The 20,658-nt window shown below is 36.9% G+C and overlaps 1 protein-coding gene and 1 pseudogene across 1 annotated transcript in view; one reads left to right on the forward strand and one right to left on the reverse strand.

Moving 5' to 3' along the window:
• Positions 1–20,658, reverse strand: part of DEPDC5 (DEP domain containing 5) — a 113,531-nt gene that overhangs the window by 72,963 nt on the left and 19,910 nt on the right. The window contains exons 10-18 of the mRNA XM_011384289.2: positions 16,993–17,003; positions 15,661–15,730; positions 15,271–15,343; positions 8,617–8,720; positions 8,016–8,090; positions 6,596–6,730; positions 5,718–5,779; positions 5,498–5,571; positions 1,340–1,409 (exon numbers count right to left, since the gene is read on the reverse strand). Coding sequence (XP_011382591.1) covers positions 1,340–1,409; positions 5,498–5,571; positions 5,718–5,779; positions 6,596–6,730; positions 8,016–8,090; positions 8,617–8,720; positions 15,271–15,343; positions 15,661–15,730; positions 16,993–17,003 — 674 coding nt within the window. The remainder of the gene's footprint in view (positions 1–1,339; positions 1,410–5,497; positions 5,572–5,717; positions 5,780–6,595; positions 6,731–8,015; positions 8,091–8,616; positions 8,721–15,270; positions 15,344–15,660; positions 15,731–16,992; positions 17,004–20,658) is intronic.
• LOC111733448 lies at positions 2,468–2,583 on the forward strand (annotated as a pseudogene).

Raw genomic sequence — 20,658 nt, forward strand, 5'->3', positions numbered from 1 at the left:
TGTAAAATTAAATAGAGAATTAATCACTCCATTCTCTGCTAGAACAGAACTTATTACAGGCACAGTAATGTAGATGGCTGCTCTACAGGGCAGAGACCATGTCTTAGCCTTCACTGTAACCGATGGCCGTAGAACATGGACTGTGGCTCCATTGGGCACTAACCAAGGACCTTCTGCATGTAAAGCAGACATGCTAACCACTACACTATGGAACCACGTCCTTCTGTAACATTTTAACCTTCAAAACGATCCTGTTGCAGAGAAGTTCCTCCACGTCCCACTTTGCCAAGAATGCTTGCAGTGAAGGCATAAAACCTTAGGAGGCTGGAGAAGGACCTTTCTAGGCAGAGTCTCACTCTCTTAGCACTTCTCTACTTGATATAATCTATTTTTAGAAGTCCTCATATTCCTCCAAATTAATATTTTCCCTATCAGAAAAGTAACATCAACCTCCTCCCCTCCAAAAAAGGGAAGAAATGGCCCTGATACCACTAATGTAACAGTCACAGTGGGGCAACCTTCAGAGGGTTCAGCTCTGCCAGAAATAGGCAGATGGAAGAGAGCACCCTAGTGTGAGGCCTATATACAGCCTGATTTTCTCTTCATATTACATTAAAAAGGCTTTTTCACATTCTTTTGAGTAGCATTTTTATTGGGTGCAAATATATTCCACCACGTGGATATTTCATGGTTTATTTAGCCATTTCCTTATTATTTTTGACATGTCACTATAATGAATAAAACTAGACCAAGATCTCTTGACATTCAATATCCTCAATTATTTTCTTAGGCCACATGGCTAAAAATGTAGTTATCTGGTCAAGTGGCATGACCATTTGTACTGTTCTTGATACACATGGCTGAAATGCTTTTCATATGTAATGGACACCAACCAGGGACTCAAGCACCAATTTCACCACACTTTGTTCCAGCATTTGGTATAAATATTAATACGTTCTTAACATATTTGGTATGCAAAAACTGAACCACCATTCTTGTTTGAATGTCTTTAACTATCACTAAGATGCAATGTGCGTCTATGTGTTTGTCCTTACCAGTATCTAAGAGGTCTTTGTGTCTGAATAAACCAATTACATCATAATAAAAATAGTTTTTATTATTAAAGAACTAAAAATAGTTCTATGTCATATTTTTATCAAAGGTATTTCTTATGTCTGGGGGTTTGCCTTGTTGATTATTTAACATGAAAAATTATAAAGTTCTAAGACAATTTCTTAAATTCATTTATCATCATGGGGGTAAGTGAGTGTCTTAGGACCAAAATAACCACGTGGGTGTGTGACAGGCCCCGAAGGCTCTGCTGGTTGGTAACACCTACCTTCTTTCCTGCCAGTTTTATCCGTGGAGTAAAACTGTTACAAAAGAGCTGGCTTTTGGACGTGTAGAAACTGTAAAAGAAACAAACGGGGTTATTAATCTAAACTCCTTTCATTTTAAACCTCAAGAAAAAACTGAAATCCCAGCTATGGATCAGTACTCTTGTGAAAGCCTTTGTCTCGGGCTTCACTGGTCTTCCCAGTTCTAACTTCTTTTGAATTACTATAAAACATTAAGTTTTTAACTGTGTTCTATTCTTCTTTTCCCCCATAAATTGTTTCATGCTAGCTCCTGATTCCTAACTGGATTAGAATCTTCTCCTTACGGCAGAGATAAATCTATTTATACCACAATACTTTTTCACCTAGAGACTTGGCATGATGCTGGCACAAGGGAGGTTTCTATCACTCTTTGATCGATTAGCACTTAGTAAGCAAGAACAATCCAGGCAAAAAAAAGAAAAGGTGGCATTAGAGAAAAGATGGCAGAAACAAACCATCGAGTCCTAATCTCTCTGAAAACCATATCTTAATGCAGTCATGTCAGATACACAAGAAAACTGGAGACGCAGCCTTGCCCTGGGTATGATGAATGAATAAGTGAATAGAGGCTGTGCAGCCTTTTCTATTCCTTATGCATCTCCCTGTATTTTTTCAAATCTACAACTTGTGCTAAAAATTGAATATTGAATATTGACCAATCCCCATCTTCTATCACAACTGATCATAAGCAAAAAAAAAAAGGGGAGGGGCCAGTATCTATAGATAACCAGTGGACTGTTGGGCAATCCTAGTGGCACATTAGGTGCATAAGAATTTAAGAAATACTACCTGCAATCAGACCAGAAGTCCAACCAGCCTCTGAGACTTGGCCTTTCACAGTGGTATCAAGAAAAGTACCAAGTAAAAGATGTTATTCTCTTTCCAGACACTAATTGTAAAAGATCTGATTGGCGAAGTGATGTCAGCCAGAAGAATAAGTTTCTATTAGATTGAAGCACACGAAATTGCTGTGTTTGAAGGTCAAAAACAATCTAACATAGGACATGGTTCCATACTGTAGCGGTTAGCACATCAGCTTTACACACAGAAGGTCCTGGGTTCGTGCTCCAGTAGAGCCACAATCCATGGTCTACGGCCATGTCACCCTGAACAAGCCTGATGTCTGATCTCGAAAGTTAAGCAGGGTCGGGCCTGGTTAGTACTTGGATGGGAGACCACCTAGGAAGACCAGGTGCTGTAGGCATAAATAATAATAATAATAATAATAATAATAATAAAAATCTAATATAATTTCAAATGGTTCATATCAATAGCTGTGGCTTTGCCATGAACTTTGCATTCAACCTTAGGCAAGCCACTTAACCTCTCTGGAACTTGTGTTCCTCACTGCACGATGTGGCAAGATGCTCTCTATGATGTCCAAGCAGATTCCAGTTACAACCTGTGATATCCCCAAATCTCAGTTTTATAATTCTTATGGATCTAGTATTAATTAACTTTCTAATCCATTTTTATTATTAGCCAGAAATACTTTGGGAGTAATAAGTTCTTACTGAAGAAAATTTAATTATGCTGAGTAGGTCTCTGACCGTACTAAACAGTGAAAACATTTTGCCTGCTTCTGAAGAGGCTTTGCTGACAGGATGAGAATAATGGCCCCTGTGAGCAGCCGTCCATCTCAGGCCACCAGGCCTCTTGCTCCCCTCCCCAGTGGCTCAAGTAAACAAGGCTCACAATGAGATTTAAAAAAACAGGCCTCGGGCCTTTACCAGCTCTCATCCTGAAGCCCCTTCCCGCATGGATCCATCCTCCATCTTAACTGGCATCAGAGAGCCAATTTAGGATTAAAAATAAAGTGAAAAATCAGGAAACTTTCAAGTTAGTGGTAAAATTTGATGAAACTGCAAAACTTAAATTCATATATAATTTTGTGTGCTAAGGCTACTTTTCCTTTAATTGTTTCCTCAACTAAACTTGAAATCATGAAATACGGTGTGTAAACAGCAGCTCTTTTCTTACTGGCAAAAAAATGTGAATGTTTATTTAAGATTACAAATCCAAAAACAATTAGAGGACTGACTAACAAAGAATATACATTTGTGTCTGGAGTGAAAAAGAAATAAGTTCAAAATGCTCCTATTTTACCTCAACCAAATTTTTAAAATAACAGTAACATAAATGTAAGATGAGGAAGATTCTGAAGGCATTTTCTTATGAAGCAGTCACTTTTTCGTAAAGTGACTTTGTCAGACAATACAATGACAATGTACAAAATTAAGCATCATTAAACAGCCACATATACATATATGTAAAGAAATAACATGGATGACCAACCGGAGAAGATCTCACTGGGCTCCCCGAGAAGAGTGAGGCATACATAGAACAGGATAATTACAATGTGACCACTCTACCCGTACGAGCTGGCCAAATGACTATTCCTTGCTCATGAAACTGGTTCTTCACTGATGAATGATTACAACTGACCGGCAGCAACCACCATACAAGGACAATCTGGTCCATGACCAAGATAAAGAAAATATTACAGGCTGAAAAAAGTGTTTGTGATGAGTTTTCAAGCTGGTCTCCAGGAAAGATTTGCAACTAAACAGAAGCCAAAATTGAGCTTGAGGCATCAGCCAAGTAGCCATCTGCCCCTCAGGAGTTCTGCCTGAAGACAGACAACCCAGAGAAGGATAGAGTGCTCTGAAAGCACTCAAGAGAACGTGGCTACTGGCACTGGGGGCAGCACAGGAAGAACTCACGAAGAGAGATGTTGGGGCTGGTTGTCAGAGGATAAAAAGCATTTGCGAGGGAAAGGGCAGGTGGAGAGGCCCTCTAGATAGGTGTCTGCCAGGCAGAATGAAAGGAGGCAAGTGGTAGGAAACGAGGCCTCACACATCAGACTTAAGTCTTTATCAAGCCAGCATGAGGAATTAGAAAAAGAGCCATAGGATTTGGTTTTCACAAAAAATGACTCTGGCAACCACGTACAGCAGTGGCTGATAGACCCCCATGGTTCCCTGGTGCTGTATCAGGGCCTGCTCTGTGAGGCCAGAGAGGAACACTAATGCTGTTTTGCTTTCATATACTTAGTTTCAAGTAAGACTTTTACTCGAAGAAAGGGCTCTGTTACTTAAGAAAAAAAAAATTTTTAAAGGAAAGAAGAAAGCACAGCTCTAAAGAAGTGATTCTCAATGGGAAGATGGGGGGTAATCTTGCCACCTGTGGGGTACATGTGGCAATATCTACAGACGTTAAAAAAATATATTTTTCAATCTAAATGATTTCCCTCCCCAGCTTCCAATGGTTTTACCTGTATTCTCTATAACCTGCAATCATTTTTAAAAAATCATAAAACATTAAAAAGAATGTTTTTTAAATTCTTTTCACTTTTGGCATGTTTATTCGAGGACATCTAGTTCTCATAATTAGTTTCCAGAGGTATGAGCTCTACCTACAGTGTTTCAAAGAAACAGTTTATCTTTCTCCAGGTTTTTTGATAGGGAAATTCACTTAGCCACTGTTTCTGCAGACATTTTTGGCTGTCAAAACTGGGAGTGTATGTGCTGTCGGCGTCGAGAGTAGAGGTCAGGGATGTTAGTCAACACCCTACAATGCACAGGACAGCCCCTCACAACAAAGTATGATCTGGCCAAAATGTCAGTAGTGTCAACGTTGAGAAATCCTGGTCTAAAGGATGGACTGAAGAAGAGAAATTACTGCAGTTGTTCAAAAAGATGAAGGCCAGGATAAGGCAGTGGCACTGGCAGAGGGACGAGAGACACCATCCTTGAGCTGGAATCGGCAGGGACACTGAGGCCTCGTCCCATGTAAAGAAGAGGCATGGGGATTTTTCTACAAACGGAGGAGGCCAGGCACAATGTTGGTCTGCTATGGACTGTGGGAGTGCGGAATAGTAAGGGTTGGGAATAATAGTGGAAATAAGTCCTCCAAAATTTGTTTCTATTTTTTTCATTGTAGACTGTTCTTATGTTACTGCTACTGCATTCATTACATGTAGAGAAGCTTAAAGCAAATGTTGGAACTTTGGTTTCTACATTTTCTTGACAAAAGACTTTATAATAAGAACTTAACAGATTTGAAAAGAAAATGGCAAGGAAGTCTTATCATCTACTATGAATCAAGATCACACCCACCTGTGGTTTATCCAGTGAGGAATATTATAGTCGTCACCCTGACGAGAATCGTGAGGAACACTCCGATTATGCAGCTGAAAGGGAAAAGGCCAGCATAGATTAGCTAAAAATTAAGTAGGATGTGAAACTGCTCCAACTTTTCTGTGTTTTATTATTCTCAAGATCACCCTGGCCTGGTGCTAGAAACAGGCTTTTAGTACAAAATCCAAAATCTAATTACCTTGAACAGTGGGACAGCATGTAACGGTTGCTCCCCCATGCACACCAAGTCCACACCAATTCCTAAAAAAGAAGAGACAAAAATAGTTTGGGGGGGTGGTGGTTGAGGAGGGGAGAGGCAGAAGTAAGTGCTCCAATATATTATTGGTGTTATTCCACTGGGTGAGGGTATGAGGCAAAGTCAACTTACCATCCTATGATTTATAACCTCCTCAGAGCTATCTACACAGCGAAGAAGTAAATAGTTCTGTCACACCTACCATTATTTGATGCTTGACAATCAGCCTCTGACTGCCTTGTGGATCATGATTTGTCAAAAAGACAACCAGGCCTCCATTACTGAAGTGTCAAGGCCAGAAAGGAAAAGGAATCCTGTCATCTCAGTAAAAAGCAAAACGATCCATATCACTTAATAGAGCTTCATTACTGGCAATCAGGATTTATTTCCCAACTCCATCTTGTTGTGGAAACACAAATTAAATGGGGGTGTGGAGGTGCGAGCTGGGGAACCATGGCATATCATGGAAAGAGGGCTGGACTTGGTGACTCAAGGGTACTTCCAAAGATGGGCTCATGGATACTGGTTGAAACAATCCCCCCCAGAAAGGGTTCTCTAGTGTCACATATATTTGAGAAACTCAGAGTACCAGTTATGCCCTTTGGAAATAAACAAGATACACCAACATAATAAAATCTGCAATTAAAGAATGGTCGTGCCTAACTGTGCACGACCCAGCATTTCCCAAACCAATATGACAATGGAGCTCTATCATTATTCACATCCCCAGACCTCCATGCACAGAGCCAGGGAAAGCTCACAGTTCTAAAGGTAAGTTGAGCTATAAACACTCAGAGACAGCACGAACCAGGAAGCATTACCATTATCTATCATCCGCTGCTTGGTCAAGATCATGAGTAGCCGGTCCACTTCAAACACACCCACCCCAGGCGTGATCACCACAGACATCTGGCCAGTTCGATCAAAGTTCCGGTTGATATAATGCTTGTCAAACACTTGAACAAAAGCAAAAAGTCCTCCAATGAAGATGTTACGGCATATCAAAAACCAGCCACTGGCAAGCATCTCTATGCTCTCAGAGATTTATCTATATTTCTATTACTGCAACTGCCACATTCTGACTTGATTTCTAGTTAGTCATATGCACATCTGTCTTTCCCTTCTATATTAAAAACTGTATTAACAGAAGACTATGTCATTGTCACCTTTGTTAATCTCTCCCCATCAATCCTTGCCTTGTGCATATTTAAATGCTCAAATTTAATGCCATTAATTTCCATCCATAAATGAGTCTGCACTAAAACTTATAAGAATAAAATATTAATTTCTGACAATATTTGAGAGGTGGACCAGAATCTCGTGATGATGTTGTAAATTTGGCAATTAATTCTTTTTTATTTCTGGCTTGTGTAATTCTTACTTTGGAAAATTAATGATATTCAAGTATGACAAAAAGATTTACTAATAAAAGACCCATGCTCTAGAATTTCTAGCACCCGAGTACAGACACATGGGAAGGTGATATACACAGTGCAGTGAACACTCATCATTATTTCTGCCACTGGCCAAGGCAGAACAGATACCTAACTGGAGTTAGGGTGATCAGATGCAGAGACAGGGTTGCTGGGAGATGAATACGGCTCTAGGAATTCCTGCTGCTGGAGTTCCCAGAGGCACCCTGGTTCTCGCCTTCTTCGGCATGGTGTTCAAACCTTTCCTGGTGACCCATTGAGCCCATGCATCCTTAAATTTCTCTTTTTGTTTACAGTATGTCAGCTAACACATAAATTAAGGGACAAACACTCAAAAGAAATCACACTATACTCTTAACCATGGTCCTTCTTGGAAGGAGGCTGACAGTGGAGGAAGGGAAGAGCTACTCAGTTTTACTTAATACACTTCTCTATTCCTTGAATGCTAGGCACGTGGGTAACTTTTGTAATTAAAAAAAAAAAAGTAGACTGAAAAAAAAATATTACCTAGAAGCAGTTGAGGGATAGGGTGAAAAATAAGAACACAGTTTAGTAAAACAAAGAGTAAAAGGAAGACTCCTCCGGCTCTTTTTACTCTTAGGTTACCATGAGAAACAGATGAGAACAGCAGGTTAGTTTCCCAACAGAAGACATAAGAGCTAAATGCTGGCCATCAGAAGTTATTACTTTCCATTAATGTTGGGGGAAGGGAGTTGGGGGCATCAGCAACTAGGTCTGGATCTTTGGACATTAGTAAAGAGAAGTTCGTAGTTGCGCAGTAAGCAAGATGCCTAGGGTCCTTACTCACCATTGAATGATAGATTGATGGCCTCTAGGTAGTTTCCTTGTGCTGAGGTAGAATTGTCTCCTTGAGGAAAGCCCTCTGAAGCAAAAGATACAAGAGAAGGAAAACCATCTCATGAAAGATGAACTCTTAAAAAACAAGTGGAAACTCATGGACATGGACTACAGACTAGTGGTTACCAGAGGGTAGGGAGTAGAGGAAGAGGGGGAGAGGTAGACAGGGTAAAGGGGGTCAAATATGTGGTGACAGAAAGAAATCTAACTATGGGAGGTGAACACACATTGTAAATATATACATGCCTTACTGTTAAAGTGTACAGCTGAAACTTATTGGATTTAGTTAACCAATGTCACCATAAAAACAAACAAACAAACAAACAAGTGGAAGGTACCTGGCTCCATAGGGCCTCCCACCCTGTAGTAGGGACATTATTGAACTTACTGCATACATAATAAACAACTGGACTCAACCAGAAATAGAAACTTGACCAAAAGCAGAAACTATACACAGCACTGGAAGGGAAACAGGCATGAACCTCTTCACCTCCCAGCTGCCACCTATACCTCCTTTCCCTGCTGCACCTTCTGTCACATGGATGCAGTACCTGCCTGTTCCAGTCGCACCAACACTGGATACTGGATGAAGAGCTTTTTAATGGTCACGAGGAGTGAAGTCCACTCTTCTCTCCTCTCATTCTGCACCACCACTCTGAAAGGAGTATTATTATAGAATAGATACAGAGCAACTATTATATACAGGACATAAGGTTCCTTACAGGGTTTCAAGGAAAGGAGAAGATGGGATTCCCAAATGTAGGGGTATTTATCATTTAATAGTAATAGAGTCAAATGCATTTAACAAACATTAACAAAGAAATGCAATCACATCAATAGTTACATAGATTGAAAATTTTTAAAAAATAAGAAAATATTTAAAAACTACCTTGAGATTGTATTAATACTCATGGTTGAGCAGAGATATGAACAGTCTCATATACTGAATTATAATCAGGTGGGATATATGAAAAGTCTTAAAAGAGAACATTCATATTTTTGTCATATATATATACATATATATATCCAATGAACATATCTAGATCAGGAAACTAGATTAGTGGAAAGAGATGGCTGGGAATCTGTTAACTGTATATGGTCTGTACCTTTAAAATTTTGAACCATGTGAATGTATTCCAAAAATTAAATAAACTTTAAAAGAAAATGTTAAATTTCTATTAATCTAGTAATTATAATGCTAAGAATTTATTCTAAAGAAACACACAGGACCCAGAATAACCAATACAATACTGAAAAGAAGAAAGTTGTAGGACTGACACTATCCGACTTCAAGACTTACTATAAAGCTACGGTAATCAAGACAGTGAGGTATAGGCAAAAGAACAGACAAATAGATTAATAGAGAATAGAGAGATCAGAAACAGACCCACATTAATAAACAGTCAACTAGTCTTTGACAAAGAAGCAAAGACAATACAATAAAGACAGTCTTTTCAACAAATGGTGCTAAGACTAGGCATTCACATGCCAAAATAATAATAATAATAATAATAATAATAATAATAATAATAATAATAATAATCTGGACACAAACCTTATACCCATCACAAAAAAATTAACTAAAAATGGATCATAGACCTAAAAATAAAACATAAAACTATAAAGCCCCTAGAAGATACCATAGGAGGAAACCTAGATAGCCTTGAGCATAGTGATGACTTTTTTTTAGATACAACACCAAAGGCACAATTCATGAAAGAAAAAATTGATAAGCTAGATCTCATTAAAGTAAAAAAAGTTTTGCCATACAAGAGACAATGTCAAGAGAACAAGAAGACAAGCCACAAACTGGAAGAAAATATTTACAAAAGACACATTTGATAAAGGATTATCATCCAAAAATACAAAGAACTGTAAAACTCAACAATAAGACAATTTAAAAACCCAATTAAAAAATAGGCAAAAGACCTGAACAGACATCTTGTCAAAGAAGATATACAGATGGCAAATAAGCATATGAAAAGATGCTCCACATCATATGTCATCAAAGAAAAGCAAATTAAAACAACAAGACAGTACTATATACTGCCAAAATAGACAAAATCAGGAACACTGACAATATCAAATCCTGAAAAGGCTATGGAGCAACTTTAGAAGACAGATTGGCGGTTTCTTACAAAACTAAAAATATTCTTACCATATGACCCCAAAAAATCATACCCCTTGGTATTCACCCAAAGGAGCTGTAAACATGTCCACACAAAAACCTGCACCTAATGTTTACAGTATCTTCAATTATAATTGCCAAAACCTGGAACCAAGATATCCTTCAGTAGGTGAATGGATAAACAAACTGTGGTACACTCAGACATTGGAGTATTATTTAGCATTAAAAATAAATGAGTTATCAACTCATAAAAAGACATGAAGGAACCTTAATTGCATATTACTGAGTGAAAGACGTCAGCATTAAAAGACTCACACTATATGATTCCAACTATATAACATTCTGAAAAAGGCAAAACTATGGAGACCCTAAAAAGATCAGGGGTTGCCAGAGATTGAGTTTGGTGGGGGGACGAATAATTGGAGCACAAAGGACTTTTAGGATAGTGAAAATAATGCATGACACTATAAAGATGGATACATGTCATTATACCTCTGTCTATACACAGAATACACAACATCAAGAGTGAACACTCAGGTAAACCATGGACTTCGGGTGACTATGATGTATAAACGTAGGTTCTTCATTTTTAACAATTACACCACTCTGATGAGGGATGTCGATAATAGAGCAGGGGCTGTGCATGTGCAGGGGGAGGAAGTAGATGGAAAATCTCTCAAAATTCCTCTCGATTTTGCTGTGAACCTAAAACTGTCTAAAAAAAGGTCTAAAAAAATCTTAATTAAAAACTCAGATACATAACTATGTATCTGTTTATTTATCACAGTGGAATAGATAATGTTTTAAATTAGAAAAAAATTAAATACCTAACAATAAGGAATTAAATTACATATTTTAGATGACAAAATATTGTACAGCTATCAAAAATTATGTGATCCTTTTTAATAATTGTTGAATAGGCATATGGAAGTTCACAATGTTATTCTCTCTATCTAAGTACACTTTATTTTATTAAAAACAAATTTTAAAAGATCATGCCAATTTTAAAATGGGCTAAACAGAAACAGATCTGGAGAAACATATACCATAGTGTTAGAAGTGTTTCACTTTGGATTGCAAAAGTCAGACCAGCGGTAAAAAACAAAAAAGATGGAAAAATGAGCTAAGGAGATGAATAGACAATTCACGAAAGAGAAATACAAAGGCCAATGAACATGAAAAAACATTTACTGTCATTAATAAATCAATCTTAAGAATTTTTCCTCCAATCTAATTGGGAAAGAACTGCCCCCCACCCCACCCCTGCCCAAAAGAGTATTCAGTATTGGTGAGGACAGAGAAATAACACTACTGCTAGGAAATGAGATTTTCTACTACAATAGTTTTGGAAGGCTATTTGGCTGTACAAATGAAAAGCCTTAAGACGAAAATAGAACATCCTTTGATCCCATAACTCCATTTCTAGGAATTTGTACTAAGGAATGACTCAGGGTATACTTAAAGACTTATCTGTAAGAATATTCATCGGCAGAACCACTGACAATAGTGAAAAGTTGAAAATCAGCTCAGTGTTCAGTAATAGCTGGCAACTCAATGGAATTTCTATATAGCAATAAAAATGATGCTGTGGAAGGAGAGTATCGGACGTGGAATAGCATTAGTGATTACTAAGTGGAAAATGCTGGTTTAAAACATCACATAAAAAAATCATGAGTCTGTGATCACATCTCTGTGAAAAATAATTTTTGTCTCTATAAACAGAGAACAGGGTTTGATATATCCAGGTAGTGATGACTGTATCTGGGAGGTAGAATTGAGTGCATTTTGAATTATTCTTTACCTAACTATATTTTGATTTTCCTAAAATGAACCTATATTGCTTTTGTAGTAAGAAAAAACAAAGCTACTTTCAACCTATAAAATGTTAGGAATGATTTTTAATAATGTGGGGGAATTTTAATATATTAATGATATAGTCATATACATATATAATCTACATTCATAATTCATTTATTCATGCTTTATGTATATTTTAATATATCCATAATTATACTCAAATGAATGCATACTCATTATGTAGACATAACTTCATATATTGTTAAGCCTAAAGAGCTCTCAGGGTTCCAGGAATCCCCTGAAGCGGTATGAAGAATTCACCTGCACAAAGGGATGAATGGTGATGTCAGAGAAGAAGACAGCTTATCACTTGCATGAAATTCTCACAGTGATACAGGACCCAAAAGATCAACAAATAATTTAACGTATAATTCATATGAAGTTGAATATAGTGGTCAAAAGCACAGACTATGAAGTAGATTGCCTGAGTCAAGTGCATACTCCGTCACTTAATTTTCCATGGATTTTGGATAAATTACTTAAACTGTGTTCAAGTTTCCACATCTGTAAAATGGAATAACAGTGACTATCTCATATGATGTTGGAATATTTAAATGAATCAAGATATATAAAGTGCTTAGAACAGTGACCTGTACATGGTATGTCCTCAATAATAAACGATAACTATTACCAGCTTATTATTATCTCAATAGGATTGGGGAGCCACTATTATTTTCTATCTTGTGCTTTCTATATTTTTCAAAATTCCTACAATAAATATGCATTATTTTTTAAATGACACAAAAAGGTAATCTGATAAGTGGTTAAGCAAACATAGAAAAATGTTCATTGTAAAATACAGGTGGTGGATATATGGGTATTCACTGTATAATCCTCTCAACTTTTCTATATGCTTGAAATTTTTCATAATAAAATATTATAAAAACAAACAAACACAAAAGATGATTTAAGCTAAAAACAATGCATGATTCTAGAGAGAATTCTTAGAGATTCCAGAGAGAAATCTGGATCACGAAAAACATATCAGTAAAGAATATTGAGACAACTGGAGAAATCTGAATATGAAATATATGTTAGGTAATGGTATTTATATCAATGTTAAAAGTCCTGAATACCACTATATTTTAGTTATGTAAAAAAAAAAAATGTCCTTGTTCTTAGGAGTTACATAATGAAGTATAATATAATCATGTACCTATTAAATGTCGATAACTGGTAAATGTAGATGAAAAGTATAGATACTCATTATATTCTTCTTTCAATTTTCCCATAGATTTAAAAGTTTTGAAATATGAAGTTTAAAAGGTGATCCAAAAAACTGCCTTAAAAGTTTCCACAACTCTTGTCACAATCCTGTTTATATTAAATTATGGTTATAAAAGACAAAATATTTTTTAAGAATATTATTACAAAGATAAAAAAGGGAAAAAATACAAGTTGGCATTTGGTGCTAGCTTGATAGGAAAGAACTAGCTACAAAGAAATATGTTTAAGCCTCCAGATGCCAGGGGTGGAGAGGGAAGATTGCCCATTTGAAACAAAAATTTAACCGACATAATAAACTGTTATAGCAAAACAGAGAGACACTATGTTTCCAAGTCTGAGGCAGGAGGGGAAACTAAGAGGAAGCAAGACGGAACCAGAAACAGGGTGGTGAGTTAGAAGGAAGAATTCTCAAAGCAGTTGGTTTTGACTTAAACACAAAATCTTTGTACATTAGGCAAGAATAAAACACGTTCTGAAAAGCAAAAGGCTTTCTCAAATCCATTTTGATGTCTGCTCCAGTCTTCACCTGAAATGCCAATAATCACTTGGTAAATTTTTCCACATATCGGAGAATGTAGAAGAGGTCAAGGTCCTACAGCCCCATGGCATCAAGCAACACGCTTATACTTAGAATATGTCCATCATCTCACAAAGTGTCCCCTTATTCAGTGACTGTTAGGACAACTGGGCTGACTGCATTCTGTGGTGATGCAATATGAAGTCCATGGGATCAGCAACAAGGTAAGTCTTATTAAAAAGGTTCAACATAAAGTTAACCAAGTCTTTCGAGAAGGATTCTCAACCTCAGCATTATTGACTTTTGGGGCTAAATGACTCTTTGTTAGAAGGGTGGAAGGGCTGTCCTGTGCATTGTAGGATGTTTAGCATCATTGGCTACCCACTGGATATCAGTTGTGCATCTCTTTCCTATCCCACCTCCACCACTTTGACAATTACAAACTCTCTCTAGGCACTGGCAAACGTCAGGGGGTAGGGCAGCAAAATCGTCCAGTTGTCTGGTTTGCAGAAAATAAACACCACTACAAGGTCCAATTAGAGAAATCCAGAAAGGGTCCTCTACAGCTTTCCTGGTCAAAATGTAGTGCAAAGACAAGCAAAATGTGCAAGCACAGGAAATATGCAGACTCTCAGGTCCACCCTAGACCTGCTGAACTAACTAGAATCTGCACTTTAATATGATCCCCTGAGCATGGTTCATATACACACTGAATTTTGAGAAGCACAGTTCCATAGGATACTGACTCAGATTCTCCAACAAGTCAACACTTAGGGGTAGGGGGAAGAGGAGGGAGAGAATGGGAAATTGTTTTAGATTGAGACTTAAGAAACAGACCAAACAAGAAGTTGCTTTGGAGAAGAAAATACGAATACATACTAGATATTGAATATTATAGAATTATTATTTTGTTAAATGTGATTGCGGTTATATATTGTAGTTATATATGTGGTTATATTGTAATTATATATGAAAATGTCCCTATTCTTTAGATATTCATAGGAATAAAATGTTATAATATCGATAATTTACTACAAAACAAAATGTAGCCAAAAAAAAAAACACAAACAGATAAATAACAGCTATTAATTACAAGTGTTGGATATGGGGCTCATTATATTATTCATTTTTCTTCTTTTGTGATACTGAAATTTTTCACAATAAAAAGTTTGCAAAGTCTAAATGCAATCCTAGACTGGGACTGAAAAAAAAAAGGGTATAAGTGGAAAAACTGGTAAAATCTGAAAAAAGTCTGAAATTTAGTTAATAGGACTGTACCAGTGCTGTTCTGTAGTTTTGACAAATGTACCTTGGCTATGAAATGTTAACAGAGAAAACTGGGTGATAGGTATATGGGAACTCTGTATTATCTTTGTAACTTCTCTGTAAACCTAAAATTATTCTAAAATAATATTTTTTTAAAAAAGAAAGAAACAGACAAAAAAGGGGGGGCATAATAAAGCACTCAAAACTTACTTATAAAAGTCTTCATAGAATCGCCCCTTGTGATCCTGTCGAATTGAGGCTCGGTTTACTTCAGGAAATTCATCTGAAATACAGAAAACAAAGAATATAGAGCAGATTGAAAAGAGAAACCCGGTTCCTCTGTTCCCTCTTCCGGGTTGAACGTTTCTATCACACGCACACAAATAAAGATAATTATATATCTATTAAGTTGGCTTTAACATGAATCACAGCCCACAGACTTCTTGCATACACAATGGATGGTGCTATTTTCTATTTTACCCTGTCCTCATAGCAGAAATGGTGAGAAAGAGCAGTGCAAAGGGAACGATGATAAAGAATGGATGGGAGTAAGGGTGTGAGAAGCTTAACAAAAAATAATGAGGATAAAGATTTACTCACCAGCAGATTTTGCATCATAGAAAGTTCTAGAAAATAGGACCACTGTCACTTCATGACTACAGTTCTTCTCCTAGGCATGAGTAGAGAAAAAGGGCTCAAGTTTATTCCATTTACTTCACGATGAAGCAGCCAACACAAACATAATATTCTCAGTTCTATGAGGCTTCGTGGCAGTACAGTATTGGGTAATATCAGGTAACTAACTGTAGATTGCACAATGCAGTGGACACAGCACTGCTGGGAGTCAGAAGACCTGGATTGAGTCCTGGCTCTGAAGCTTACCACTCTGTGACCTTGGACAAGTTAACCTAAAGTCCCAGGAATGTGCCAAGTGCTTTGAAAACTGCAGATCACCAAAAGGTACAGGCCCCTGCCTCCTGGCTCTTGATTTGGCATGAAATAGATTAGCCTAGTGTCAGAGGATCATGGTATTTGCACCTCCTTCATAGTGTTTTTTTAATTCTTCAGAACTGTAGTTTAGGAACAATAATAGAATCAATGACATTGGATGTAAGAATCAAAGACACTTCCACATCCTGCCAATGTCATAGGATGAGGACTGATGGCTACTCAAGATTCAGGGGTCAAAGCCAAGGCAATGAATCACCTTTGGTCTGGGATGAGGACTAGCGAGAATAAACATTTCCATGGAATTTGGAGATCAGCGTTCTGGAAGTAGGGTGTTTATGGATGGCCATGAAATTTGGCTTGTACCAGTGAGCCAGCAAGCTCAGTTTCAGTTCTCTTGGGTCTTTGAAGACAGCCTACACTGATCAACCCCATCTCTAACCCAACTGTACTTACTGACTAAACAATGCATTGCTCACCATATAAGGTATACAACATACTGTACATTATATGACCTTATATTCTTCCATGGATGAATACCTCAAGTGGACAGGAATTTCTAAATACAAGCCCCAGTGCCAAGAGCGGAGCGCTACAAAAGAGCAGACCTTCATTAGCCACCAACTAATTTACTGGACTCCTAGTGCTCCAAACTCGGCATCTTTATGTGATTTTGGTATAAGTGACATATAGGAAATAATGCCTGAAAATGGGCTGGTGTGTGCATATGAGCCTCTCAACTCATGTGTGATGGAGATAGTATACAACAGAGTCAAGGCGTGGAATTACAAACATAGACAGGGCAGCACAGGGGTTACGATCTCAGACTAGCTCTGGACAAATGGATGAGAAAGGATTAGAATCCTTATCCTACTTTTGCAGGCTATTCATGGATGAGTTATCTAGCCTCTGAGAGCTGCACTTTCTCTGTCTATGTAATAGGGACAAGAAAATTTAGTGTTATAATACGGGTAAAACACTTACCACAATACATGCTATGTCAAAATACTCAAATGTTAATTAGGACCACTATTACCTCCATCGCCACTATATTTTGGGCTCAGAAATAAATTCATACATTCCCATGCTCTATCCTGCTACCCACCGTATCAGCTTTAAGTTATTCAATAGTATATATAAATAACTTTCACCGGTCTTCATTAAATCAATAGAGTGATTACAGAAAGTCATTTTAATTCATTTTTAAGTTCTTGCTTGACAATCAAGTTCTAGATTTTGAAAAATAAATCCTAAGAGCAAAGTCCTAAAACTAATGACTGGGCTTATGACATACCTTGTCCCTATGTCTAATTACGTATACACTCACAAAATCTTGGGTTAGGAGACATCTGAAGGGCCACTGCACCAGACTTAAAGTGGAGGTTTTCATGGACCCAACATTGAAACGGCCATTAGGCGGTCCAAGCTGACCATCATTCAGCCCATCCCTAAGGCTTGACTTTCAGCAGCCCCTGCTGTTTGCGCTCTCCCCAGACCCTTACACAGGCAGACTCAGAGATCTATTCGCCATTAAGCCACAAGACTGCAGAAGCCTCTGAACTGGTCTGCTTAATTCCAGTGTGTCTCTTCATCAAATTGTTTCTGGCCACTAGACTGCTCTTCCTCAAATTTTCCCCAGTTTTAATCACTCTGACCCTCTACTAGAGAATCTTTAATAGCTCCCACTTCTTATCAATTCAAGTCATAACTGCCTGGCTTGACCTGACCCTATCCTTCGAATCTAATCTTATCACTTGACTCTTTCCCTCACAAATCGGTGGAGTCGCCAAAGACTACACCCCACTCTCATGCCCATGTCTTCCTTTTGCTCATATGCCTTTCTTCATCTGAAACACCCTCTCTGTCTTCCTTTCCAACTACCCAAACCTTCATCAGCCTTCCAAGTCCAATCTCAAAAGTAAATAAAATTCCAACCCCTAAAATATTTGATTAGCTGTTGTTTCAAATACATATATATAATCTCCCCAGGAGGTCTGCAAGGTCTCTGAGGGCACTTATCCTATTTCCAGTTCTCTAACGTCTGAGCTGAAAGACAGTGCTCCTATAATGCTAAGGAAAGAGAATGCGACTTAGATTCCATTGAGACCTGGATCCTATTGAGACCTTACTATGTGCAGATACTTTAAAACACCTTGTGAGGTAGGAATTATTATTATCTTACTTTTGTAGATAAGGAAATAGGAGCTCAGAGAGACTAGTGACATTTAGTACATTAACAACACTGTGCAATGATCACCACTACATAGTTTCAGAACATTTTCATTCTTCCAAAAGGAAACTCCATTTTGATTAAGCAGTCACTCCCCAGGGCCAGCCCCTGGCAGCCACTAATCTATATGTTTTGTCTCTATAGCTTTGCCTATTCTGGACATTCATATAAACAGGATCTTATAATACGTGGTGTTATATCTGGCTTCTCTCACTTGGCATAATATTTTCAAGGTTCATCCATTTTGTAGCATTCCTTTTTATGGCTGAAAAATATTATACTCTATAGATAATATCACATTTTGTTTATCCATTCATTTAGCTGACAAACATTTATGCAGTTTCTACTTTTTGGTTATTTTGAATAGTGCTGTTATAAGCATTCATGTATAAGTTTTTGTGTGAACATATTGTCAGTTCTTTCTGGTATACACCCAAGTGTGGAACTGCTGGGTCATATAGTAATTCTGTTTATTTTATTGCGAAGCCACCAAACTGTTTTCCTCAGCACTATTTTACATTCCCAAAAGAAATGTACAAGGATTCCAATTTCTTCACATCCTTTCCAATGCTTGTTATATTCCATTTTTTTAAAAAGTATTATAGTCATTCTTATGGATGTGAAGTGGTATTTCATTGTGGCATTGGTTTGGGAAATCACTCATAACTAATGATGTTGAGCATCTTTTCATGTGCTTGTTGGCCACTTGCATATCTTCTTCGGAGAAATGTATATTCAAGTCCTTTGCCTATTTGTTAATTGGGTAGTTTGTCTTTTTGTTCTTGGTAAAAGTTCTTTATGTATTCTGGATACTAGATTCTTATCAGACAGATGATGTGCAAATATTTTATCCCATTCTGTGTTGTCTTTTCACTTTTTTAATAGTGTCCTTTGATGCATAAAAGTTTTTAATTTGAATGAAGTTCATTCACCTTAACTATTTTTTTTTGGTTGCCTGTGTTTTTGGTGTCATATTTAAGAAACCAATGTCATAAAGATTCTCGTATACTTTCTTTTAAAAGTTTTATGGTTTTAGCTCTCATATATAGGTCTTTGATCCATTTTGAGTTAATATTTTTATATGCTGTGAGGTAAGGGTCCAAATTCATTCCTTTGCATATGGATATTCAATTACCTCAGAAGATATCATTGTTGAAGAGACTATTCTTTCCCTCATTGAATAGACTTGACATCCTTGCCTAAAATCAACTGAATGTAGATGTATGGGTTGATTTCTGTAGTCTCAATTCTATTCCATTGATACATATATATTTTTATGCCAGCATCACAGTTTTGACTATTTGGACTTTACTGTAAATTTTGAAATTAGGAAGTGGCAGTCCTTCAACTTTGTTCTTTTTCAAGATTGTTTTGAAAAAAAAAAAAAATGTTTTGGCTATTCATGATCCCTTGCAATTTCACATAAATTTTAGACTGAGCTTTTTCATTTCTACAAAAAAAAAAAAAGGCCATTGGGATTTCAATAGGGACTAAATTGGGCTGTAGTCTGCTTTGGGTAGTATTGCCATTTTAACAATAGTAAGTCTTCCAATCTATGAACACAGATTATTTTTCCTTTATTTAGGCCTTTGTTAATTTCTTTCAACAATGTTTTGTAGGTGTTAGTATACAAGTCTTGCACCTCCTTGCACCTAAATTACTCCAAATTATTCTTGTAATTGGAATTTTTACTTCCCTTTTTATTAATTTAATTTAATTTCTTGTTTTTTAATTTCCTGTTTAATTGTTCATTGCTGATTTTATGTGTTGAATTTGTATCTTGCAGCTTTGCTGAATTCATTTATTAGGCTCTAGTAGTTTTTTTATGGACCTTTAAAGTTTTTCTAAGTATAGGATATCATCTGTGAATATAGGTTTACTTCTTCTTTTCCAACATAAATGTCTTCTATTTCTTTTTCTTGCTTGGCTAGAATGTCCAGCACAGCACTAAATACTAGTGAAAGCAGGCATCCTTACCCTACTCCTAATCTTAAGGGGGAAAGTTCTCAACCTTTCATCATTGAGTATGATGTTAACCATGAGTTTTTCATAAATGACCTTTACTATGCTGAGGAGATTAAAGTAATTTAAATCTAGAGTCATCAATTTAGGCTTTAGTTAAGATATCTCAATTAAATGTGGCTTAATAGAAATAGCACATTTTTCTTTTTTTTAAATTAAATTTATTGGGGTGATATTGGTAAATAAAATTATATAGGTTTTAAGTGTATAACTTAATAATACGTCATATGTATATTGTATTTTGTGTTCACCACCCAAAGTTAAATTTCCTTCTGTCACCATATATTTGACCCCCTTTACCCTTATCTACCTCCCCTCCTCCCCACTTTCCCTCTGGTAACTACTAAACTATTGTCTGTATCTGTGAGTTACTGTTTGTCTTGTTTGTTGCTTTGTTT

The sequence above is a fragment of the Pteropus vampyrus genome, unplaced genomic scaffold (assembly GCF_000151845.1).
Source record: "Pteropus vampyrus isolate Shadow unplaced genomic scaffold, Pvam_2.0 Scaffold568, whole genome shotgun sequence".
Lineage (NCBI taxonomy): Eukaryota > Metazoa > Chordata > Mammalia > Chiroptera > Pteropodidae > Pteropus > Pteropus vampyrus.